The sequence below is a fragment of the Solanum verrucosum genome, unplaced genomic scaffold, assembly GCF_900185275.1.
Source record: "Solanum verrucosum unplaced genomic scaffold, falcon-dt-bn FXZP01000251.1, whole genome shotgun sequence".
Taxonomy (NCBI): Eukaryota; Viridiplantae; Streptophyta; class Magnoliopsida; order Solanales; family Solanaceae; genus Solanum; species Solanum verrucosum.
Genome location: NW_026020453.1, coordinates 823,592 through 849,169, shown reverse-complemented (window position 1 = coordinate 849,169; position 25,578 = coordinate 823,592). Strand labels below are relative to the sequence as shown.

At 35.9% G+C, this 25,578-nt stretch overlaps 4 protein-coding genes across 5 annotated transcripts; 1 reads left to right on the top strand and 3 right to left on the bottom strand.

Annotated features, from left to right (window-relative positions):
* The first annotated feature begins 233 nt into the window (after window positions 1-233).
* LOC125808622 (uncharacterized) lies at window positions 234-7,271 on the top strand. The gene is made up of 5 exons (XM_049488296.1): window positions 234-483; window positions 3,276-3,417; window positions 4,308-4,534; window positions 6,215-6,472; window positions 6,851-7,271. Exons 1-5 carry the CDS (start codon window positions 286-288, stop codon window positions 7,163-7,165), a joined length of 1,140 nt encoding a protein of 379 aa, XP_049344253.1. The 5' UTR covers window positions 234-285; the 3' UTR covers window positions 7,166-7,271.
* Window positions 7,272-7,882: 611 nt separating this feature from the next.
* Window positions 7,883-9,333, bottom strand: LOC125808618 (uncharacterized). Its single transcript, XM_049488294.1, has 2 exons — window positions 8,940-9,333; window positions 7,883-8,667 (listed from the first exon to the last, which is right to left on the bottom strand). Exons 1-2 carry the CDS (start codon window positions 9,331-9,333, stop codon window positions 7,883-7,885), a joined length of 1,179 nt encoding a protein of 392 aa, XP_049344251.1.
* A 4,529-nt stretch (window positions 9,334-13,862) lies between these two features.
* Window positions 13,863-16,035, bottom strand: LOC125808634 (B3 domain-containing protein Os01g0234100-like). The gene is made up of 7 exons (XM_049488308.1): window positions 16,000-16,035; window positions 15,859-15,912; window positions 15,527-15,561; window positions 15,285-15,435; window positions 15,002-15,208; window positions 14,689-14,779; window positions 13,863-14,605 (listed from the first exon to the last, which is right to left on the bottom strand). The coding sequence occupies exons 1-7, from the start codon at window positions 16,033-16,035 to the stop codon at window positions 13,863-13,865; spliced, it is 1,317 nt and encodes a 438-aa protein (XP_049344265.1).
* A 957-nt stretch (window positions 16,036-16,992) lies between these two features.
* Window positions 16,993-25,251, bottom strand: LOC125808624 (8-amino-7-oxononanoate synthase). Of its 2 annotated transcripts, XM_049488299.1 has the most exons (11): window positions 24,991-25,251; window positions 21,869-22,008; window positions 21,663-21,770; window positions 20,635-20,873; window positions 20,514-20,555; window positions 20,088-20,175; window positions 19,629-19,762; window positions 18,892-18,980; window positions 18,438-18,588; window positions 18,284-18,352; window positions 16,993-17,349 (listed from the first exon to the last, which is right to left on the bottom strand). In XM_049488299.1, exons 1-11 carry the CDS (start codon window positions 25,205-25,207, stop codon window positions 17,220-17,222), a joined length of 1,407 nt encoding a protein of 468 aa, XP_049344256.1. In that variant the 5' UTR covers window positions 25,208-25,251; the 3' UTR covers window positions 16,993-17,219. The 2 variants fall into 2 exon arrangements, with proteins under 2 accessions (XP_049344256.1, XP_049344257.1); XM_049488300.1 differs by lacking the exons at window positions 21,663-21,770; window positions 21,869-22,008 and having other exon boundaries at window positions 20,635-20,851; window positions 24,991-25,208.
* Between the last annotated feature and the right edge of the window lie 327 nt (window positions 25,252-25,578).

Here is a 25,578-nt window from a genome sequence, read left to right as displayed (position 1 = left end):
CTTAACCCCATTGATGATGCTTTATGTTTGTAAATATTTTCAAGTATGCAAATTTTATAATAACTAATGGGATAATTAGGTGTCTTTAGAAACTAATAGAGTACCGAAAATAGATAATAAACCAATTTTTATGATTTTTTAAATATTGATATATATATAAAGAAAATAAGGACAAAAATTAAACACTTTTTTTTAATTTGATTTTTCATGCTGTGGACCTCAATACCTAATTGTTTTGGTATTTGGGAGTGCGCATATCTGTCTGTCTCTGTTGAGTGACAAATAATGCGATTAACATGTCACAATCTTCTTCTACCTAATTCTTTCATTTCTCGCTTCCCAAGAGCTATACCTAGTAATCAAAAAAGCCGCAAGTGTGTTCCTTTACAAACATCCACTATCAGATTAGCAGTAAGAGCTCACTCTGTATCACCAACAACAATGGTCAAAGCCATTAGGGTTCATGAACTTGGTGGTCCTGAGGTCTATTTCTTATCACACTCTCTTCTTTTATTAACTTTGTTATATTATCAAAATAAAAAGAAATATCAAATGCTAATGGTTTTTAATCTGGAGGATCATGATTACATTCTGCTGAAAAATGCTGTAATTTTTGTTTTGGTAAATTTTAACACATCTCCTTCAGGCATTGAGATTACTTATACCCAAATTAGTGGAGGTGCCGAAAGCAGGCCCGGTCATAAGAAAAAATGAAAGGTTGCATGTACAATACATTTTATATAATTAGAATTAAAGAGTATTAACTCTCAAAGAAGAAGTTACTTTTGTTGTAGCTTCTTTTAATACTACGGAGTTGCCTTCTATCTAGTTGAAATAATCCTTTCACCTCTTTAGGAAGATGTTGAAAAGAGTAGAAGGTCTCATTTCCACTTGAAAAGGCTTGTTTGAATAAGAACTGGGACACTTGATTGGCTTCCCTAAAACAGTGTGAAATCTTCATATCAGCACCATTGATACCTTTGATGATGTCTCTGATAATACCTTTGAGCTTGTGATAATTAGTGACCTTGTTATTGATCATGTGATAATTAGTGACCTTGTTATTGATCATGTCAGTAATCACTAAGGAGTCCAATTCCAGGTCATGAGTTTTGAATCTAGCCTGTTTGTACCAGTTAGCATCATACATAGTGACCATTATTGTTACTTTTACATTGAATGGGGACTGAAATGGGCATGATCAGGTTGTCAGAATCATTCCTCACCATGCCACCAATACCCGATATGTTATTTTGCTGGATGTAGCTTCCATCACCATCAGTGTTAACTTCAATCCTTCCAAGCATTGGTTTGGTCCAAGTATAGACACCTGATGACTGATCTGAATATTTCAATTCTCTGACATAGTTGCTTTTTTGTTTTTTGATAAAGTAACTTTGTATTCATATGAAAACAATCATCCAAATGTTAGTTACAATCCTCACTGGGCATTGCAAAAAAGAAACAGCCCTCAAAACACCTTGCATTTCTTTCCTTCCATAAGGTCCACCAAATACAATCTGGAATTAGTTTCCACCGGTCTTCCTCAGAAATTCTTCTTCCAATTGTCTCCCAGCTCCTCAGCAAATCAAAAGTGTTCTTAGGAATTGTCCAGCTTAACTCCAAGCATATGTAAGAACATGCTCCGCAGATTTACAATTGTTATGCAATGTAGGAACTAGGAAGAGGTGGTTGTTTACCTCTGCTTCCTTGTCACAAAGAAAACACCTTGAGCAAATCTGCAAACCTTTTCTTTGTAGTGCTTCATGGGTTAGGCAACCTCTTCTATGTCAATTCTTTGACATAGTTGAGTTCAGTTGCCTGAAAAATATCACAGCTAGGAAATGCCACTGATATGTCTATCTTTATGTTCCATAGGTTATGCACTTCCATAATGGAAGTAACAAATCTTTTCTGGTTACCATATTCACAAGAAGTCCAGCTCCTCCAAATTTCCCAACAACATACCCACTGAAATCCCACCTCCTCCAAATTTCCCAACAACTACAAATAGGAACTATTTGTTGAATCAGTTTATGTATGTTATTGTTAGTCTTAACATCCCACCACATATTGAAAATTGTTTTTATAGAACAAGAGTGATGTCTAACTCCCAGAGGGTTACCAAAGAAGTTCCAAACATAACAAGCAGCCTCACCATCAATAAAAACATGATTCATTGTATCACAAGAAGGTGTAGCACAACAAAGCATCTAGAGACTAATTGTTTATCAACATTATGGAGAATCCCATCGAAAGGTAAATTTTTAAGAATCAATCTCCAAGTAAGAAATGACATTTTAGAAGGAAAGCATTTATGACATACCTTGTCAAGAGTGGTGTCCTTCTGCCTATGTTGTCTGATGATTTGCCATGATGAAGAGCTGGTGTAATGCAATCTTGGGTAACATCCCAGATGACAAAGTCATGACTTTCTTGATCTCCAATGGGAATGTTGTTAATATGTTGAGTCATGTAAGCTGGGAGCACCTCATAAAGCTTCTCCAAATTACGCTTACCCAGCATAAGGGAGTCCTGCGCTTGCGTACATAGAGTGCCTCAAAAGGTGGCATGCCTATATTCACCTGATAACTCTTGTTATAGGTGAACTCCACCTGCTTGCAACTCGATGTATTGTATATACATGTCAATTGTCATTGTCAATATAGTCACTGACATTAACCTCCAATGTTATCAATATACCAGGATAAAGGACTGCCAAAGCATCCTTCTCAGTCCAATTACCCCCCGCATTCTGCAACAACCATCATTAATATTCCAAAGAATGTTTATTTCAGTGTCCTCCCTAGCTTTAATTAGAGATTTACATGCTTGAGAGTTTCCACTTGTCCATGCCTTGGACACTGAATGAACCCTATTGCAATATTTGGCCCTCGTGAAATCAGCCCATAAAGAAGGTTGAGTCCTGAACTTCCACCATCTTTTGATGGCTAAGGTGTGGAAGATTTCATTCATGTATCTGATAACAATACCACCCTCATCTTTAGGAACACATAAGTTATTCTAAGATCTCCAGGGATATTTTGCTTTGTTATCATTGGATCTGCTGTCACATTCATGTTCTTAACTTAATTGATGGATCTTTCAATTCTTGGGACATAAAACTAAATTTTAGTGTGATAAATTCTATGTTCGCCTTTTTATGTGTTTAGAGGAAGCAGGAGAATAAATATTAATGACAAGGCCTTCTTTTTTAATTTGCATCCACAGAAATTTATCAACCAATTATTTACAACAAGGCTATTGTTTTGTAGGTCCTCAAATGGGAGGATGTTGAACTGGGAGACCCAAAAGATGGAGAGATCAGGGTGAAAAATAAGGCCATTGGCCTCAACTTCATTGACATATATTTCCGGAAAGGAGTTTACAAAGCTGCTGCATTTCCCTTTACACCAGGTGCTTTCAATCCCCCTTTGTCAATTATTTTCTCTTCTTCTATATGTTTACGAACATTTTACGTATAATATGATCCTATTTTTAAAGAAGATTCTATTGGAACCCGCTGGTTTGAGGCATCCTGTAATTTGAATATCTTCTGCTGGTTATGATTAGCTTTGGAACTGCATCATATGCAAAAAGAAAAGCCTGCATCTGCTTCGGCATGAATATCTCCACCAAACATGGGATGCTCTATTGTTTGAAAGTTAAATGTGTTTTCTCCATGTGGAGGACTGGAGGTTTGCCCTATCCAGGAATCTCCAGATCTATGTTTAGTTTCAACACCCTAAAGCTCATCGTTGATTACTATCTCCTACCACTCAAACCTAACTCGTTGTTATCCACTTTAAAACTAGTTTTTAAGTACTGAAAATCTGCCATTTAGCAATGATTCACAGGCAGTAAAGACTAAAGAGGTGAAGTAAATTAGATGCATAAAGATTCTGCTTTACCACAAGTCTGATCCATATACTTATCCAACAAAAAAGAAAGACAGGGGACCATGTACATCTCATCATCACAATCGACACTTAAATAGTGAGGTTCTTGTTTTGTCTAGAGAGGATATTTTTTTTGTGTATCAAGTTATCAACTGTGTGTATTTGTACGGTTCAACCTCTTTTCTCATCTCTTCATGCTAGATTCTAAAATATGGAGTTACCAACTTTGTTTTTGTTTTGTTTGGGGACAAACGATATCCAGTCAGGCCTATAGCTGGATCCTTTTTGATCTAGAGGCTGGCAGAACATGATAGAAGCATTTCATTTGTAAGGTATCGAAGATCATAGAAGCATTATTTAGGTGGCATTCAGTTGGAATTGAAGCTAGAATTAAATTCTTTATGCCAGGTATGGAGGCTGTAGGGGTTGTAACAGCTGTTGGTCCCGGATTGACTGGGAGGAAAGTTGGTGATATTGTTGCATATGCTGGCAGTCCAATGGGTGCATATGCTGAGGAACAGATCCTTCCTGCTGATAAAGTTGTGCCTGTTCCTCCCTCAATTGACCCCATTGTTGTAGCATCCATACTTCTCAAGGGCATGACTGCTCAGTTCCTACTGCGCCGCTGCTTCAAAGTATGTACATCATAGTCTTACAGCAGCCGAGTTTCCTCTATTCTTTTTTTTTTCCATCTGTTCCTTCTTTAGTTAAAGTTGACATGCTAATATTACAAACTAGATGATTTAGATTATCTAGTGCGGAAGAAGTCCTCAACTCTTACAAAATTACCAGTTTAAAAAAAGAAGTCCTCAACTCTGACATGGGCATGATTGAGTGTTTGTTTTATGATTTAGATGTTTTTCCCTACATGTTAATCAATGTGATCATATATAGGACAATTAAGGGAAGATACAAAATACTATTTGATTATCTCTTATTACTGGAAATTCAATCTTTAGATATTGACTGGAGTACTAATGCATGATTAGCAATTAGATGCATATCCCATGATTGAAGTTCCTTTATCCATATTCTCCTTTTTTAAGTAAATTAATCTATTTCTTGGTGATCCAGCAGGTTGCTAGGTCCTATTGCTTTTGACTACTGCATCATGTGTTTCTCATAGTTATTGCATGAGTAATTACAACTTGAAGAAGTAAAAGTCATAGTCCCCAGTGGTATGTCTTGAGAAAACCAATATCGTTGCTTGTGATATTAGGTGTGTAATTTAGAAGTTGAAGGCTAGTAATCTGGATGGGCATATGGATCTTTTCCTCTCCTTCGTTTTGAAGATTTCCAGCTTTTAAATTTCATATGATTTTTTTTTTTTTTTTTGGATAATGGAAGACTATGTGTCCTATCAGTGTTACAAAGACGTAAGCACCATCCTTACTCCATTTTTTACTCCAGGTATCGGGCTGATCTGTGTTCTGGATGGCAATGGCCCTAAAATCCTGATATTCTCTGTACCAAAGCAACTTTAGAAAACTGTGAAATGGCCGATATTCTTTAATTTCCTGCTGGTTTAATTGGTTGTTTGCAGCTAGTTAGTGAAGCAGATAAAACATCAGAAAATTTAAAATATGAATAAATTGAATGCTTGAAAGTGCGAAGATCATGGAATACATTTTATTATGAGTGCATTGTTTTCCAGTTAATACAAGGTTAAGCAGTTATCATAAAGTATCTCCGCTCTCTCCTGATCAGAATCAGGTACCCCATAAATTGGATTCCTAGAGATTTACAGAATTACTTGGGAGTTCCAAATTATGGGAAGGGGGACCAAATGCTTCTAAACTAAATTTGGAGGTTGATGCAGTCCAGTTTGTAGAATAGTGTGCTATGACAAATACAACATGCTGAACATGAACCAGCTCTGCTTCCCAGATTGGTAATTTTAAGAGAGCTGAAAGGAAAAGAGATGACCTTTCTAGCCTCATTTTTTCTCAAAAAAAGAAGTGACCTTTCAATGGTTTTGGCATGTGATATTTGTGCAACAAATTGGAATTTGCTGTCTTCTTGGAATTTTATCCATCCATTTCCTTTTCATTCAAAACTTTATTCTTTTAAAATTCTTTTTAATTGAATAGCTTTTTCTCTCATTTGCATAATTGCAAACTAAGATATAGATTCTACAACTCATTATAGACATAGGATCATAGAATCATAGATGTAGGTAGTACTTTGTAAATATGGGGCTACTACAACTCTTGTAAGATTCAGATTCTAGCATATATAGACAAAGTTACCAGTTTCAAAAAAAGATATAGCTTCTTACTTTCATCAAATTTATACTGTCTTGCATTGTGTTACAGGTTGAACGTGGGCACACAGTACTTGTTCATGCTGCAGCAGGTGGAGTTGGCTCCCTATTGTGCCAATGGGCAAATGCCCTTGGTGCTACAGTCATTGGGACTGTTTCAACTAAAGAGAAGGCAGACCAAGCTAAAGATGATGGGTGTCATCATGTCATAATCTATAAGGAAGAGGATTTCGTCAATCGTGTCAATGAGATCACATCAGGCCAAGGAGTTGAAGTTGTATATGATTCTGTTGGAAAAGATACTTTTCAGGTATTGGCATTTACATTCATTCTTTATCAACCAAGTTAGCCTAAATTCACACAAGAGCTTTCAGAAAAGCAACGCTTTCATCAGAATGGTGAAGTTTGTTCATGTAGGTTTGGGTTTGGATTTAACAGAATCTCTTTTGACTGTTGGAGATTGAAATTTATTTTAAGACAATCATAACTTGCCAAATCATTAATGATTAACAGCAAACTAGCAATAAACCAACTATCCAGGGGAAATTTAATTCAACAACTTTAGCCTGTAGGAATATGAACAAGAAAACTATGATGGGCCAAGACTTGGGTGACCAGGATTAGAAAGAATTTATTGTGCTTATGTCCTGTTCCTGAGTAGCCTTTGATTAGAAATTTTTTTGATCAGGGATCATTAGACTGCTTAAAAACTCGTGGATACATGGTGAGTTTTGGGCAGTCATCTGGCTCACCAGATCCAGTACCTTTATCAGCTCTTGCAGTGAAATCGCTATTTCTGACGAGGCCTAGCATGATGCATTACACAATAACGAGGGATGAACTACTAGCAACTGCCGGAGAGGTATTTGCAAATGTGGCATCAGGTGTCTTACGCGTCCGTATGAATCATACTTATCCCCTGTCTCAGGTGGCACAAGCACATGCTGACCTTGAGAGTAGGAAAACATCTGGATCAGTTGTACTGATTCCAGATGGTGCTTAGTAGTAGTTTACTTTGTGTACTGCCAACATGAAATATATTAAAAGGCATAGTGTACTTCAAGTCTGTGCTGAACCATAATAAATGCATAATGTACATTCTTTGCCGATTTGTACTTCTCAGTGTGTTGTATTTGCCCGTTGTTGTACTGTTGTGTTCAATTTCTAGCCTTGTGCAAATGAATGAGCATCATAATATTAGTTCCTTCAGGTTCTTCCTAGCTTACTCTGAGCGTGATAGCTTATTTTGTCTCATAATCGTAGGAGCATCTGTCCGTGTTAGTTAGATAATTGATTGAAGGTCCTTAACAAATAGTTTTGTTGATTACTGTTTTTTAACCAAAGTCCGGTATTCAATCTTTGACGTTTACAATTACATATCTTAACTATTCAATCTTCCCATTACTAAACTATTGAAAAGAGAGTTCTTCTTGCTCGTAGCTTAATTTATTATAAGTTGAGAGATATGATTATTTGACGTTGGAACATTTTCAATCCTTGAACAATTTGAGTTTATCCCAACTTTCTTCTCCCCACTACCTTCAAAACATAAGATTTTGGTATCACATACCTCTACATCACTTTACAAATTATTTATAGATTGCTACGAATTCTTACACCTTAAATCTCCATTGCTATTGGTATCTAACCTTATTTCAACGATGTATTGATCATGATTCCTAGAGCTTATAAATTTCATAAGTAATTAGTAATCAATATTCTATCGCTTGCAAACAACTCCACTTCCATAAATCCCACTAGTGCACCTCAAGCTTGGCAGCTCCAAAGCAAAACCGGATTCATTATCAGATTCTTCTTCATTTGTTTGAAACTTAGTCACATAACAATCAGCATCATAGAGTCCTGATGTTAAAAACTCTTTGTCACCTCCCATTACAGGCATCAAAACACCCATCTTAAGTTTTCTCACATACTTCTTCTTATACGTTTGTCCTAGAACACCATCTACTTCGTCGTTTAAAGAGAAAAACTTGAACCCAAGTTCAAGATGAGCAAAGCAGTCATCTTTTGGTATACCATAGTTATGAACTCGAGATTCTTGTTTTGTAATAGGTACAACCTTAGCAGTGATCTTGAAAACATTTTCAACTTCTACGACAACGTCGTTTGTGTTGCTAATTCTAGTAATGGAGGCCATAGGCACAGTTTCATCAGATTGCCACCTTGCTCCTTCCTCATCACGAAGAAGTATGATTGTATCGTTGAAGTGGAGGGAAAGGCGATCAATGTAATCATCCCATGTTGATGTTTTTAGTGCACCAATTGAGATCTTGTGAGAACCATAAAGGATACCAATGGATTGTATCCAAGTGAAGTCTCTCTTCATGTTCCTGTTTCGTCTTCCTATGAAATGAGCATTGATGTGGAATTTAGGGTCTGAAACTAAGCAAAAATCTTTGTCCTTCTTGCCATGGAAGTAGAAGGTAATTCCATCTCCACCGATGAAACGAGGATCTTGGCAAACTGCTCCAGGTATGTCACACTCTGCATCAGATAAATGTACAACATTTAGTTGAACAAAGGCTTGAAGAATTATATATGTTCTCTGTTTCATTATAGAAGTATTGTATTTGACACTTAAGCTAAGTATATAACATACCAAAATGACCTATGGTATTTTTGGTAGCCTAGTAGATGTTAAACATTTCGTGAAATTATATATGGCTGAAGAGCGGTATGAAGTTAAAATTAAAGAGTTTTCAAATATAGAAATGTCGTTGTATAAAATAGAATAGAGAAGTAAGGAAATAACTTACTACAAACAGGTTTGCAAGAGACACAATCAACATGACAACCACTAGGACAAGAGGTAGGGCATGAAAATTCGAGATTATAACAATTATGGTAGTACTTGTTCTTGCACTTAGCCTTCTTCGGGGTTGGTGAGGGTGGATGAGGAGGAGACACGGGTGACAAAGTTGGTGGCATTGGGCCATTGATACAAATAGGCTTGCAAGAACGACACTCCGTTGTGCAACCAATAGGACAGAACTTGGGACATACATGAGGAAGATTTTTACATTGCTTGATTTCATCATCTGAGCAATGAGAATTGCTAGGATGGTTAGCTATTCCAGGGGGAATAGCCTCTACCTTTGCTATAAACATTAGCAAGACCATGCCTAGATCCACAACAATAGTGAGGGCCATTAGTAGCTATTGAGAGAAATATAAGTGATGGGATTATCAATGTTATATAGATATCATAGTAAAATGCTCATGTCAATTATAATTTCTTAAGAGACGTGCAAAGTTCAAACTGAACAAGTAAAAGTGGACAGAGCTCGGGACTATAATGGTATGTTTGTTTGATAAGTTTCCTTTCATGTGCTCCTTTTCCCAAGTTCAGTATTCTATTCAATATTTGGGCTCTTTATAGGAGTATTAAACTTCAACACACATGTGGCATCACTTTGTCTTGGCCATAAATTTAGATACAACACTTTCCTTAAAATCTTATCTTCTTCATATACACGTATCTTTCTTGAAGTAGCTTTCAAATGAAATGAACAGTGATTACAATTTCTCTGCCAGGAGAAACAATATGTCGTCGAGAAATTTTGTTAAGGGTGTCGATTATGATTACTTTTTTTGAAATTGAGAGTTATTTATAAATATGTTCTTTCATCCATAGGATAAAACTAACATATCTTACAAAAAGAAAAAAAAGAAAGGCTCCTAACCAAAAGTTCATTGTAACAGCAAATTAGTTATCATTTTACCAGATTACAAATTAATGTTTATAAAAAAAATTGCATCTTATTATGTTACAATTGATTTGATTGCACAACTACTTTTTATACCATGAGTTGAAAAATCTTTACACTCTAATCAACATGTATGACTACTAAAAATCTTTTTTTTTTCTCGCTGAAAAAGTTCATGTTTCCACTAATATTTTGATCAAGTCGGTGTAAAAGAAAAAAGTAATAGTAAATTTCATATGGAAATGTTCACTAGTTGTTTCCACTGATATTTTGATTAAATCAGTGTAAAAAAATAAAGTAATATACTACTAGTAAATTTCATATGAAAAAATTAGAAAGCTTTCTACTATTTCAGTAAGAATCTGTTCCACCATACATTTTCTCAATAAGCTGATTTCAGTGAGAAGTAAGTAGAAAAATTATGTTTTATAGCACAAACTTCTCATTGATCCGCAATGAAAAAAGTCTTTAATTCTAGTAGTATATATATCCTTAGCAACTAGAATTACAAGATCATATGTTATTTATTTTCTGCATCCCTCTTTTATAACTTTGCTTTATGAATAGTAGTTTATTATTATTATAATAATCTTAATAATGTTTTCGCTACTGAAGTTGACATAATTGTAAGATCTTGTTTTAGTACACTCATAAAAAGGTTATTTTTTTTGTCCGGGCATATATTTATCCTTGGATAGTTAAGCATCATGTTTCTACTTTTATTATTTATTCTTCGTACATGTATATATTTTTATTACAATTAAAAATCTACTCCCTATTTATATTGGGAGAATTAGCAAAGTACAAAGTCTACCAGGTCATTCCGCCTTAAATAATTGTATTCTTGTAAATCAAACAAATATAAAATACATAAATTAGATACATACAACAACAACAACAACATACCCAGTGAAATCTCACTAGGTGAGGTCTGGGGAGGGTAGTGTGTACACAGACCTTGCCACTACCTCGTGGAGGTAGAGAGGCTGTTTCCGAGAGACCCTCAACTCAAGTACATCAAATCCAAGTACAAGGAGAGGAAAACAGTGTATAAAATATAACATCCAATAAGGAAGAAAGTAAATAGTCAACAAAGGAGACAATAACATCAATAAAAAATGTGAGAAGTGAAACACAGTACACAACATAAGGCTATAGGTATCACAGACAAGAACTGCAAGTGCAAGGCTAGGACTACTACAAACGCTAACAACCCATACCCTCGCAAGGAAAGACAACACGCTAACCCTACTAACCTTCAACCTTAATACGCGACCTCCACTCCTTCCTATCTAGAGTCATGTCCTCAATAATGTGAAGTTGAGCCAAGTCCTGTCTAATCACCTCTCCCCAATACTTCTTAGGCCTACCTCTACCCCCTCCGCATACCCTCTACAACTAGCCTCTTACACCTCCTCACTGGGGCGTCTGCGCACCGTCTCTTCACATGACCAAACCATCTCAGTCTCGCTTCCCTCAGCTTGTCCACCACAGAGGCCACTCCCATCTTCTCCCGGATAACTTCATTCCTAATCTTATCGCTCTTAGTGTGCCCACACATCCATCTCAACATCCTCATCTCTGCAACATGCATTTTTTGAACATGTAAGTTCTTGACTGGCCAACACTCCGCTCCATACAACAAGGCCGGTCTAACTACCACTCTGTAGAACTTACCCTTAAGTCTAGGAGGAATTTTCTTATCACACAAGACTCCAGAGGCAAGCCTCCATTTCATCCAAGCAACCCCAATGCGATGTGTGACATCATCGTCGATGTCGCCACTTCCTTGGATTACAGACCCAAGATACTTAAAACTTTCTTTCTTAGGAATGATCTGTGTGGCAAGTCTCACTTCCACATCTGCCTCATCCAACGCATCACTGAATTTGCACCCCAAATACTCTGTTTTGGTCCTACTCAACCTGAACCCTTTGGATTCCAGCATTTGTCTCCACACCTCCAACCTCGCATTAACTCTGTCCCGCGTCTCATCAATCAGTACTATGTCATCCGCAAATAACATACACCATGGGACCTTCTCCTGAATAGATCGCGTCAACTCATCCATCACCAAAGCAAATAGAAGAGGGCTAAGGACTGATCCTTGGTGCAACCCCATCTCAACTGGGAAATGTTCCGAGTCTCCTCCAATCGTTCTAACAAACTAAAATATTGACATTTAAATAAATATTGAAAGTGTGGCTAAAGGGTCCTATTAAATGTCAAAATATTGACATTTTGAAAACTTTCCCTATAATATTCTACGTCTACCCGACCCAAGTATTTAAACCCGATCCACCCAATTGTGAAGACCCATTAAACTTAACTCCTATACGTATCCTCTCGCGTCACTTTACATATCAAAACATTGATACGGAGAAAAGAGTGTCATTAATGTTTGTGTATTGTCAAAACATTGTGTATTTTTTCGAGAGTATAAAGGACAAATATGACCATTTTTCGTTGTAAGATTAAAACATGCAGTGAGGACAACAAATTATATACCTTTTCAATGCAGCCCTCTATCACGGATCATGATGGCGCCTACCATAAACCCCAGTAGGCAAGTCAAAACACAAATAAATAAACAATAAATAAATCTAGAATATAACTACGCGGAAGCAAAATAGACATACATAGAGTAGGGCCATAACATAGATATCTACATGATGGTACAAAATATACATTAAAAGCCCACAAATGACCAAGAAAGACGAATATGCATAAGAATCAAACTCCGAACATGGTGTCATCGATACAAGAGTGTTTAAGCACAAAAAGGGACTATATACAACAGATCTATCTACTCAAAATACAAAATATATAGATAATACAAAAGAGGGAAATCAGTAAGTCTCCAAACGTCAAGAGTTCACCATGATCCAATTAGCAAAGGTCACGGGAGATCGTCAACGAGGGTGACTCGTACTAGTTTTTGCATCAAAAAAAGAAATGCAGAATTACAATATGAGTACCAAACACAGGATATTTTATGATTGTATTGGTTCATTGGATCTTTCTATATGTCTTCTAAATGCTAACTACTTTCATGTATTTTATGAGGTTGTACTAATCGAATACATGTACAATGACACGAGTATGAAGTAGAGTATGGTAAATATACACTCACATTTCGTGTCTAAACTAAATAATCATGTTAATCTACTATATTTAAGTGATTTAATGAGGTGAGAGTGTGTGATGAATACTATTGATCAAGTGCTAGGGTTTATATATAAATACATGTTATACATTTATTGATTTGATGTAAATACCGATACAAATAGATTTTTATAGTGGAGTATCAATATCAAGATGTTGTCAAAATATAAAACAATACGAATATGACAATTGCTAACTATAATATATATGATCAAATATCCACATTGCCAACTTATCGATGATAATCCATTTTGTTATAGGGCTAGAGAGTTGAAATCAAAATATGTTTGCAACATCCAACTCTTCTACCTGATTTTAAAAGGGTTTAGAATCACCATCTAATTTTTAAAAAATATTTATATGTAAATTCTATTTTGATTTGTGAAAACAAGTGAAATTCTAGGTAAGGGTCTTATTTTCTTTGATGAGAAAGTATTAAACATTCCTCGAAGCTTATTTGGAGATAGTTTTTAAACTTAATTTGGTTAACAAGGGAATAACTTTTTCCATTATTACATGAAAATGGAAATGTTATGATACACTTGTAGGTCTTCTCGACTCGTAACAGCTAGTCAGACCCTGAACTGATGAACATCTAATACAAATAAATATTTAATTTCGTACTAGATAGTGTGCTTGTCGAACATTTACAAAAAGTTTAGCCAATTACACTAAAAAAGGATATGATGGCTCATGTAACCTCACAAAAAATAGCAGAAAGAGTTGAATATTCCTGCAAGGAACCTCAAAAGGCTTCTTCACTAACTAATTATACACTAATAATACTAATCAGGACCATTTTTTTTTCTACCATGGAGAAGCAGCCAATGCCTTGAACATTAGCTCAAAGTTTGCATCTTTCTTTGTTAAAACCTCAATTTCAGATTCTACATTCTTTATCACTTCTTTCACTTTCAAAACCTTTTCTTCAAGAATCCTCATTTCCTCTTTTGCTTCAGCTAGATCAACTTTCTTTGATGCAAGAACGTTTTTCGATTCGCTTGACAAACTATCAAGCTTATTTATCCTTGTGCGTAAAAATCCAACGTTCATGCCTAAACACTCGAACCCTTTCAATGTACCGTCCCAAGTCTCAAGAAACTCATGAGGAGTCGAACTCGTACAGGCTCTAATGGCATCAGCAATGTTCACAGTTTCAGTAATCATCCCAGCAGCTAGCTTGACATTTAGGCCACCAAGTAAATGGTCATGGAGAAATGAATTTTGGGTGCGACAAAGATCATAGTATTTGGTCCGAATGTGTAATGCAGGAACCTCGGAGTCGATGATCAGGCCATCAACAAGAATGCTGAAACCAGAATAGTCCTTCACATCTTTGAATTCGACTTGTGATTGTGAAAATCTAATGCCTTCTAAAACTTCAGAGCCATTATCGCTGTCATTTCCACATTGATCGGCTACAGGGTCGTGGTCCGAGTTTGGTAACAACATGGTTTCCCCAATTTTGTCATCTTGATTAATATCTCGGACAGGAGGCTCCAAGTATTTCTCCTCTTTTGCTTCACAGATTTTCATTTCTTCATCATGATCTATCGAGATAATAATATCAGTAAATCGGCAGATTGTACATCTTGTTTGCGATAGAAATTAAATATACTGCTTGTAACCATACCAGATTTGATTGGTCTAGCACGAAAATCCAGATTTAGAAGAGTTATAGCCCCATCAATTTCTGCCAAGCAATTTTCTCTAATTATGTATACCTAAAACAGGGGAAACAACAATAAGGCCATTGCTTTACTGTCCCTTTGGGGCATCATCATAAAACTGCAACATACAAAGAATATTAACATTGTCACTTTTGGATAAAATATTAACATTGTTACTGTCCAATACACTAACTCGGTCTGGAAAATGATCGAGTCACATTGTGTCTATGGTACGCGATAGATGTTGTAAAAATGACAACAAATATAAGGTGTTACCTTAAATTTGGAGGGTTGGATCAATTGGAAGACCAAGACATCCCCTTCGAGAAGGTTATGAGCAATGGAGAATCCTCTCCAACCCCCACTCAATCCGTTTTTATCAACAAGGTACTTGGTAGGAGATTCTTCGTCATTTTCATCCACTAAAACAACAATGTCGTCATGTTTTGGCAAATGACAATCACAAAATTTCTTCGGGAAACCCTGTTGTATTCACAAAAAATAATAAGACTATAGCACAAACAAAATTTCTAATTTTTTCAAGAAAAATTTGACTTACCAACCAAAATCCCCCAGTGACATGTGAAGGGAGCATATACTTGACAAAACTAGGAAATTGACAAGGCAAATTTGCTTGTACTTCTGCAGCTCGCAACATCGCGGATGAATTTACATCAACAGAGCTGTATTTCAGTGTCTTTTTTTCAGGGCTAGTAAAATCAAGAATCAAAAGCATTATCAGAAAGACAACAAAACCATAAAATTAAATTAACAGTAAGTTTTTGCATTTTTGACACTGACCATATTTGAACCTTCTTTTTACCTCCATTTACCACCTGGCAAAAGAATTTTACAGGTACATTTATTAGTGCTAATAGAAGAACAAGGGGCATGACCAAGAACTCAATATTTACAATATACATTCAAGAAATGACACCTAATGACCTTGGAAATGGACGGTCTTGAACTTTTGACCTTTGCTTGCCCCATGGCAAAACTTGAAGATCAAAAGTCAAAACTTGAAGTTAGTGGGACAAAAGTTTAAGATCACCCACCTCGAAGAACATAGAAGCAAAAATGAACATAAAAAGATGCTTATTTATCAACAAAAAGAGTAAAAAAATGGTTGTCACCTTGTTGGTTTTACTAGGAGGCAAGGCCTTTTTCTTGATTTGCAGTGCCTTTTTCTGATTAAGCCATCAAATGGTAGAACAAATTAGAAACATGGGCTAATCATTATAAGTAAATACTATTAATAGAAGGAGATTGAGTACCTTTGAGGAAGAAAGAGCAGGGCTTTTCTTGGCCATTTCAAAAAATGGTTCACTGGAAAATTTTCTTACAACTTTTGTATTGTACTTTGTTAGTAATTAAAAAATTATGTTTATTTTAAGTGGAGAGGAGAAGTGAGAAAGGGCAAAATTGGAGGCAAAATTTGAATTGGTTGGCAGAGTACTAGATACTAGTATGGAATGATTTGTTTCCTTTTCCCAATGCTCTTTTTTACCGTTTCATTTTATGGGTTTCGACTCTTTTTTTAAAAGAAAAAATGGCATTGGGGAAAGTTTAAATCTTTTTTCACTTTTTATATATCAAAAAGAGTAAAAAATGGTCTTAAACTATTTGAAATGAATAAAAATGTCTTTGTTTGTAATTTAGTCCAAAAATATCTTTACAGTTGATAGTTTGGTTCAGAAATACTCCTATTGTTTGGGTTAGAATGCCTTTTTTTCAAATAAATTTATTGTTTTTTTCTTTTAAAACAAATTTTGTTCATAATAAAAATATTACTTTTGAATAATTCTATTCTTGTTTTCTTTCTTTTAAAATCACTTTAACTAATAAAAATGTAGGAATCTTTTTCTTTCTTAATCTCATTTTATCAATTAAAATAGAATAACTTTACGTACATTTTTAACGAATAATATATAGAAGAACATTATAAATTCATCATTAATTCTTATTTAAATAAGAATAAAAATAATATAATAAAACAGGAAATATATTTAAGTAGGGAAAAGGAAAATGGGGAGGGGGATTTGACTTTGTTCATTTGTTGTCAACTTGCGATTTTAAATGCTGAGACGGGCTAAGGTCCTCTCTTGTAAATATGTAAGTTCAACAACCAGAATTGTTAATGAATAGAAGAAGAGGCTTTCAGCTGCGCGTCTTCTAAAAATAACCAATTTACCTTCTGAAAATAACGATACAAACTTCTTCTTTTTTTTTTGGTAGGATAGAACTGTTGACCCACTGATTCTATTTTAGTTTTCTATGCAGATTGGATAGAATTTAGACATGTATAATTCAAGAGTCAAGAGTCGATCCATCCAAAGTTTGTTTGGTTTGGACTTAAACAATGAATCATAACTCAACCAATTCGATTAAAAACTGCTAAATTGCATCGACTGTGGGTACACACCATGCAAGAATACACTATGTTTGATCAATTGAGTTCTAAAAGACAGCACTACAATTCTTATCACTGCACTAGCTAAAGGCGCGCAGCATTCCAGCTTGTGCAGTAGAATCCTATCTCGCTGAAGTTGATACATTGAGACAGTGCAGCTGTGAGATTTTTTACATCATCTAATGTGTGAGCTGCGCTCAGAGCTATCCTTAACCTGAAAGAAAGGAGCACTGAATTAAACTTATGTGAATATATATATATACATATGTTCCAACCATGTTTGATTAAACATGAGCAGACCTTCATAGCTGCTTTGAATTACCCACATTATTGATGTACTAACTTGCAGGCAAACAAATGGAAGTCATTGCTATACATTATTAGGTCGAAATTTTCAAGAAAGGGACATGGGGAGTGCCTTCACATACTAACTATCCATTTTACAAGTACTTCAGACCACTCAAAAATAACTGTTATGGGTGGCTCATGGAAGGTGCGCAGCAGTAGGAGAAGTGATAAGCCCTTCAATCTACTCCTCAAAGTAGGAATGGAGGGCCGCTTTCTTAATAATTGAAACAGATAGTTCTGCTCACATCAAGGGAAGCTCTTCATTAACTGAGAAGCTCATTGGCTCGCCTTTGACTCTAGCCTCTCATTTAACTCGCTACTTCGTCAACTTCTTAGACCCTAGTGAGTGTGGGACGCACCTCTACATCTTTTCCTATCTATAGTCAGGGGAATGGTGCTCGTAACTACTAGCTATCTATCTAGCCCACGATAGCGAAGGCTCTAAATAAAGGTTGAATGAGGTCATTAACATTGAATCATCATAAAGATTTGTCACTCATAGCCAAGGTTGCCCTCTATTTTGTTAAGTTTATCTCCTCCGCTAGGAGGTGATGACAAGGTAAAATGAACCACCCAAAAATCTTATATCATATGTATAAGCTAGGATAGCAGATGGCTGCATCAGAAGTTCCTTAAGCAGACTAACTAATGCAAGAAAAGAGCCCAAAGTTCCACATGAAGAAATAAGGAGGGCAAATTGACAGAAAATGATGCAACAAAAATTGCCCTAATAGGATGCTATTACAAAAAACAACAGCAATCACTACAAAACTCCAGAAAGTGATACGAAAGAGACAAACCTGCAAGAGTTAGGGGCCACTGTTGGAGGTCTTATTGCAGTTATGTGGAAGCCAAATTCCAAAAGATGTCTGCTAAATAGAGATGCTACATTTAGGAAAAGATTAAAATAGAGAGACAAACGAACTGACAGATGCTCAAAAGACAGAGGGAAACCTGCTAGCTTGCAAGGCTTTCGCTTCACTTCCCACTATAAGGGAAATGATTGGACTTGTAATGGGAATTCCTGTCAGATCACGGAAATCCTGAACCCTATTCCAAATAGCTCTTCTACGCCACATCTCTTTTTTTGCCACAATAACAGCAGCTGCATAAGTCATACCATTAACAGTGTACAGGTTAGCCACATTTTTTTTATAAGAGAAAAAACAGTAAAGCCACATAAAATGCAAAGGACGAAAACTGTGTGCCAGTCTCAGTTTCTACCTGGTTCTGGTTTTCTGCTCCTCATATTTCTTAATATATCTTATTCTCTGTTTTTACTTTATTTTTTCCAATTAGTAAAAGAAAAGAAAGGAACTTGTATAACTCTGGGAACTAGAAACACTAAAATTTTGTTTAAAGTGATAAGAGCAATAATGAAAATCACTATTCAACTTAGTAGATTTACCATGTGCAGCAGCAGCTATGGGCACTGGGGTAGATGTTGAAAATATGAAAGAGCGGCCCCTGGACTGTATCAATTGCTTCCATTTCTTGCTGTTCATTTAGCATTTCAACCCCAAAAAGAGAAGAAGAGTAAACAACATTTTTTATTGAAAATAACAGAAAATTCACTAGCTAAGTCGTGCATCAAGATCAAATATTTCAGTACTATTAAGGAATTTGACTTTCATAAAAGAGAGAGGGTTGATCTATAATTGACATGTTTAATACTACTTCATGTTCTGCTGGTTGTTGAAAGAACTCCATGTCTAACTAAACAAGCAGAAAGCAAAAAAGGAAAAGAAAGTACTTATATGGATAAGAAATTCAACTTGAACTTAAGAGGTATAGAGCTCAAAATCCATAACCCAAAGAACTTCTGTGTGATCCACATAAAGAAAGGTAAGTGAAATCGGTCTCGTTACAAGTCTACTTCAAGTTTCTGATTAATGAAAGGAGACTGGCTCCAAATGCTGTTCAACTGCCAAGTGGTTTCAACCTAAAACTCGCAGCAGTAGATAAAAAAGTAGTGCTCCTAAACTGAAGATTTGTGTCCTAAAGATTAATCAAAAGAGGACTGGACTTAAGACCTCATGCAGTCTTCAGTGAAGTAAGATATAAAAGAATCTGTCTGTGTATACACATAATATACACGCGGGGATGCACACAGAGACATACAATTTACTATTACTTTTGGAGTACCTGCATGCTATGTATCCACCATGACAACCTCCTGCCTTACTCAGAGTACCAATGCAAATGTCCACATCACTTATGCAGTTGAACAACTCTGCTGCACCACCACCGGTTTTGCCACAAACAAATGTTGCATGAGCCTAGAAAGTTGAAGGAAAAAAAAAAGAACAAAAGTTCTCATAATAATTACACATATCATAATCGAATCAGTTCAGCAATAAGTAAAAATAAACTTCGTAAGCAATAAACTATTACATTAAGGACGAAATATCAAGAGATGGAAGAACTCAAGGAAAGTAAATGAACATGAATACTATAGTTCTTTGGAACCACTTCACTAGTGCTTCCAAATGAAGATACGCAATGGATATCATCGAAGGGGAAAAATTAGTAGGACCAAAGCAAGATTCTGAGGAACAAAATAAGATAAATATGGCTTTCTTTACTAGAAGTTTAAAGACTTACATCGTCAATTGCCAACAAAAAGCCATGCTTCTTACGGAGTTTCACAAGCTCAACCAGTGGTGCAAAGTCTCCATCCATACTAAACAAGCTGGCAAAAGAAGGAAAAAATCAAGTGCTTGCAAAAAAATTACTCAATTATAGTAAATGCTCCCCCGATTGCTGTTTATACACCACTTATCCATCTTTGTACAGCTAAAAGATCATAAAAGTAACTACATTTAAATAATGCATTTAGGTATGGCCACTATAAAATTGATTGATGCCACTCATTTGTTCTTTTTCGTACTTTTTCCTTCTTTTTTGTTTTTTTGAAACTGGTATTAAAGTTACACCATACTACTTTCTCTTCCTTCTGCTTCACGATTTTTGGGGTCATGACAGTGCAGATGAAGTTGATAACAAGTGAAACTTTCAATCATGACTAACCTGTCAGTAATGACAACTTTTTTCTTCATTGGGCAATTTGTTCTGTTAAAACACAAATAATATACAAATGAGAACAGAATAACATCCACCGTAAGTAGAAATCAAATGAAGAATAACATACAATAACTCATTAAGATGGTGCATATCACAGTGCTGATAGACAAAAGCAGCTACGCTTTTCTGTTTCTCAGCTAGACGTATACCATCAATGATTGATGCGTGATTCAGGGCATCGGAAAAAACAGCAACTCTTTCATCTATTGAAGGTTGACTGTCTTTGGCTAGGAGCAGACTAACATTGCCTACAGCTGTCATAAAGGCCATATTGGCTGAAAAGCCTGTGGGACAAAGAAGGCAATCCTAATATGTAAAATCAGAGAGAGTAAGCATCAGTTTGGATCAGTCATTCACTGAAAGTGTGTCAGTTTTTGGATAATAATCCCAATTAGAACCATTGCTAGTTAAAACATTCCATGAATTTGAAAGATGCATCCACTCATCTTAATACTATGCAGAGTCCTAGATGATGATTATGGAACTTTGAAATATTTACTCCAGCATCCAGGTGGTATAAGAATAGAAGAAACACAAATCAGATGATATGATTTAATAGTTAATTATCATCAAGCAAGTGGCAATCGGTTCCTTATTTGACGAGATTTGCAGCTAAGTGTGAGAACCTAGTTTAATAAACATAAAATTGTCTTTATCAAATAAATAATAAACACGCAGTTTCTTTTTGTGGTGTACAAGACATCAGAAGCAATTGGTAAAAAGGTAACTCTTTTTTATGCATCTTTGTGTGTGTGTTGGTGGTGGTGGGGTGTGTGTGTGTGCGGGGGGGGGGAGAACATAAGCCGGAGGAAAATCGAAAATAACATGTAATAATTTTTCTATTACAAAGTCTTCTGAGAGTAGTCCTCCTTCATGTCCAAACACAAGGTATAGAGTTAACTTGCTCATTATTAAAATCCCAAGTTATTTCCCTAATTCTAGAAGGAAAAGATAAAATGGAGAATAAGTGAGGTCCTAACACATTACAGGCTCCTGCATTTTACTATCTCCTTACGGATAGATAATCTCCCAACTAAGCAAGTTCACCAAATCAAATTATAACCTCGAAGAGTTAACTAATTAAAAAGATAATACCTCCTTGCTTTTCAACTCTGCCAGTGATGACTCTAATAATCTATGATAATTCGTATAACCACATATTAGTGCAGAACCTCTTGGACCCATTCCATGCTTTTGGACTGCCTGAATACAACAGTCAGAACAAATTTACCCAACGGGACATGATAGCATTACAAGAATTCATTAATAAACAAAATGCTGAAGAGGAGTTAATAGAATGCCTGTGTTGCAGCTTTGATAACTGAGGGATGGGAACTCAAGCCCAGATAATCATTTCCAGAAAATAGAATTAACTTTCTGAATCCTCCAGCACTTGTCCCTGCTTCAGTATAAGCAACGCCACTACCACCAAGGTCATCTCCTATAATTGATTAAAAGTATGTGATGAGTGCAACATCTCAGCCTGTTATGATAATTCATACAAGGGACTGTAGCGATACATATCGCAAAGTATTTCATTTTTGTAAAACTTGTAGCTTTTCTTAAGGTAGCATCCTTCAGCCTTTTTATTAGAACTAACATAGCTTGTACGAGTAATGCAACTAGGAGGTAAATGAAGCTACCACTCTCTCCATACCAATTTATGAGGCAATTATTCTTCTTTTTTTTACGTTCTTAAACATTTAGACACAATTCCATTTCTGCATGACTATCACAATTGTCCAGTAAGTTTCTCAACTGATTACTCAACTTGATGAATTTATATACTAAAGTCACTTTTCTTTGTTTTGTATAAAAAAAAGTCACTAAATGATTCATTTGTTTCTTTAAAAGCCACACTCGCCAAAAATTTACATAAAACCACCAGAAAATTCACTGTATTCTGTTGAAGGTGAAATTCAGTGTTACCGGAGATAATGGCTCATGTAACAGAGTGCAAATAAAGAGGTGCATTTCTCTTGAGAATGAAGTAGAAGAGAGATCGTTATAACACGTTATTCAACAATAACAACAACAACAACATACCCAGTGTAATCTTACAAGTGGAGACTGGGGAGGGTGGGGTGTATGCAGACCTTACCCCTACCTTGTGTGAGGTAGAGAGGTTGTTTTCAATAGACCCCCGGCCCAAGAAAAATTCTTTCAAAAACAAGTTTGGCAAAAGCAAGAGTAAAAGCTATGGTGAAAATACCGTAGAAAAGAGAAGTACTGACAGCAAAAACAGTAAACATAACCCAAGTAAAAGAAACAACGGTAGTAATACAATTTGAAAAATAAGATAGTAATATAAAAATAATAATGATACGGGTAAGTAGGGAGCAGACAGGGTGCTCAGAACTAGAACTGTGCTCTCCTATAAGAAAGAGAGAAATTGCTCGACTACCTACTAACCATCTACCCTAATCCTCCACCTCCATACTTTCCTATCTAGGATCATATCCTCAGTAAGCCAAAGATATGACATGACATGTCATGTATAATCACCTCTTTTCCTTGATCTACCTATACTTCTCCTTAGACCTATCACTCTCAACTTATCGCACCTTCTGACTAGGATCTTGTGCTCCTCCTCTTTACATGCCCAAACCATCTCAGTTCTATTTCCCGCATCTTGTCTATCACTGAGGTCATTCCCACCTTACCCCGTATATTTTTGTTCCTAATCTTATCTCTCCTAGTGCACAAACACATTCATCTAAGCATCCTCATATCCACTATATTCATTATATTCATCTTCTGAACATGTGAATTCTTGACCAACCAATATTGTGCCCCATACAATAGCTGGTCTAACAACCACTCTGTAGAACTTACCATTGTGTCTCGGTGGCACATTCTATCACATAATACACCAAATGCAAGCCTCCATTTAATCCACCCCACTCCAATTTGATGTGTGACATTGATTAACCAAGATACTTGAGCTTCATCTCTTAGGGATGGTTTGTGTATCAATCCTTGATCCATATCCACCTCATGTGATATGTCATTGAACTTACATTCCATGTACTATGTCTTATTCATGTTCAACCTTGAAACTTTTAGGCTCTAGGGTCTGTCTACAAACCACCGTCTATCATTAACTCTGCCGTGTGTCTCATCAATCAATACTTTGTCATCTTCAAATAACATACACCATAGTACCTCTCCTTGAATATGCCGTGTCAATTCATCCATCACCAAGACAAATAAAAATAGGCTAAGAGTTGATCCCTGGTACAACCCCATTTTGACTGAAAAGTGCTTCAAGTCTCCTTCCACAGTTCTCACTTGGGTTTTGGCTCAATGGTACATGTTCGTTGGTCACCCCGACATGAATCAGAATTGGTTCTTTGAAATAGACACAGGCCTCCTCATCCTCATCTCTACCACCCTCTCTCGAACTTTCATAGTATGGCTTAGAAGTTTAATACTCCTACCGTTGTTATAATTTTGAATATCACTCTTATTCTTGCACAATAGGATCACTATATTGCGCCTTCATTCTACGGGCATTTTAGTCATCCTAAAAATGACATTTAAATAATACAAGAACTCAGTTAGCCACCTAATACCTACTTTGCATGCATTCCAAAAATCCATAGGAATATCATCAGGCCCGGTCGCTCTTCCCCCTCTCATCTTATGAATCCCCCCTTGACCTCCTTATACTTCTGCAATACCCAAAATCTCGACAGCTCCCAGCGTGTTCTAAATCAACCAGCATAATATTCTTTTCCTCCTTATACTATGCTCGTCATCTTTGCTTAATTTGTGCTCTTTCACCAATACTTCGCCACCAATAACGTTATAACACGTTATTCATTGCAATTTAAAGAATTCATACAAAGAGATTGAATAACACACGATAATCAGATACTCCAACTTGCATTCAAATAAATAGGTTAAAATAAGCAAGAATCAAGTTCAGCTCAAGTACAATTACAGACACAAAATAATTGTTGCAGACTCGTAGGCTACCAAACATGCATCACGGTGAAGCTACAACTTAGACAAACTTAAGGCATCTTAGAGCAGCAAATTCTGCCAACTTGTCCGACTCAATTATGGGAGGTACCTAATTGAGATGTTACAACAATGTAAAAGGAGCTAGGAGCTGCCAGCCGACCCTTTTACACAAGTAAAACCAGTACGGGTAGATCACACTCAATGGATTTTCCGGCGAGTGTGACTTTTAAATAAATGAATGAATAGTTCCATGACTTCTTTTAGTAGATAAAATTCATCAAGTTGAGTGAACATTTGACAGCTTTACTCCACAACTTTCAATATAAACTAGTCAAATTTTAAAGATTTTTGATCCTATGAAACTAAACTTTCCACACATTACATTTATATCTTGTTTCATCAAATTTGAAATTAGAAAAAGAATGGAGAAAAGGGGAAAAAGGAGAAAGTATACCAGGAGAAGGAATATCTTGGAGCCATTTCTGGAATGTGGTCTCTAAAATCTCTACTTCGACTGAGGCTCTATCCCATTGGCGCAATCCATCAAAACATTCAAACTCATCAGTATGTGAATTATCGTCGGAGAGATGAATTGGCCTAAGTGAACGGAGGAGTTTACGGGACTCCAGTTTCTCAAGTGTCTGCTCAACCCATTCGTTCCAAGAGTCCATTTCTGAGCAATGGAATGGCGGGCGTGAAGAACGAAGTGAAGGTTCAGTACTGTAGTATACACACACTTTTTGGAAGGAGATAAAGGAAATCAAATTTAATTTCGTTATGTTGTTAACCTACTTTTCTGACGGGCCCTCCTTATTCTTGTCCTTTAGTTAACTAAAACTCAATTATACCAAACATCACGCTGGAAAATTTTAATGGAAAACAAAGAGTTCTTTTGTCAAAAATATTCTTAAACTATATCCTTAACTTAAATTATATAGGGATCGTTTGATTTGAATTCAAGTTCTAATGAGATTAATTATGATAGGATAAATTATGATGAAATTAGTTATGATAAGATTATTTTTTATTGAGTGTTTGATTT

Coding starts and splice junctions, on each gene's coding strand:
- LOC125808622 (XM_049488296.1), top strand. CDS start 286: ATGCGATTAACATGTCACAATCTTCTTCTACCTAATTCTTTCATTTCT. Junction 4,535..6,214: donor TACTGCGCCGCTGCTTCAAA/GTATGTACATCA, acceptor ATTGTGTTACAG/GTTGAACGTGGGCACACAGT. Junction 6,473..6,850: donor TTGGAAAAGATACTTTTCAG/GTATTGGCATTT, acceptor TTTTTTGATCAG/GGATCATTAGACTGCTTAAA.
- LOC125808618 (XM_049488294.1), bottom strand. CDS start 9,333: ATGGCCCTCACTATTGTTGTGGATCTAGGCATGGTCTTGCTAATGTTT. Junction 8,668..8,939: donor CTCTTGCAAACCTGTTTGTA/GTAAGTTATTTC, acceptor TATCTGATGCAG/AGTGTGACATACCTGGAGCA.
- LOC125808634 (XM_049488308.1), bottom strand. CDS start 16,035: ATGGCCAAGAAAAGCCCTGCTCTTTCTTCCTCAAAG. Junction 15,913..15,999: donor CTGCTCTTTCTTCCTCAAAG/GTACTCAATCTC, acceptor TGGCTTAATCAG/AAAAAGGCACTGCAAATCAA. Junction 15,209..15,284: donor TCACTGGGGGATTTTGGTTG/GTAAGTCAAATT, acceptor TGAATACAACAG/GGTTTCCCGAAGAAATTTTG.
- LOC125808624 (XM_049488299.1), bottom strand. CDS start 25,207: ATGGACTCTTGGAACGAATGGGTTGAGCAGACACTTGAGAAACTGGAG. Junction 22,009..24,990: donor CCAAGATATTCCTTCTCCTG/GTATACTTTCTC, acceptor AATCAATTATAG/GAGATGACCTTGGTGGTAGT. Junction 21,771..21,868: donor TTATCAAAGCTGCAACACAG/GCATTCTATTAA, acceptor TGTTGTATTCAG/GCAGTCCAAAAGCATGGAAT.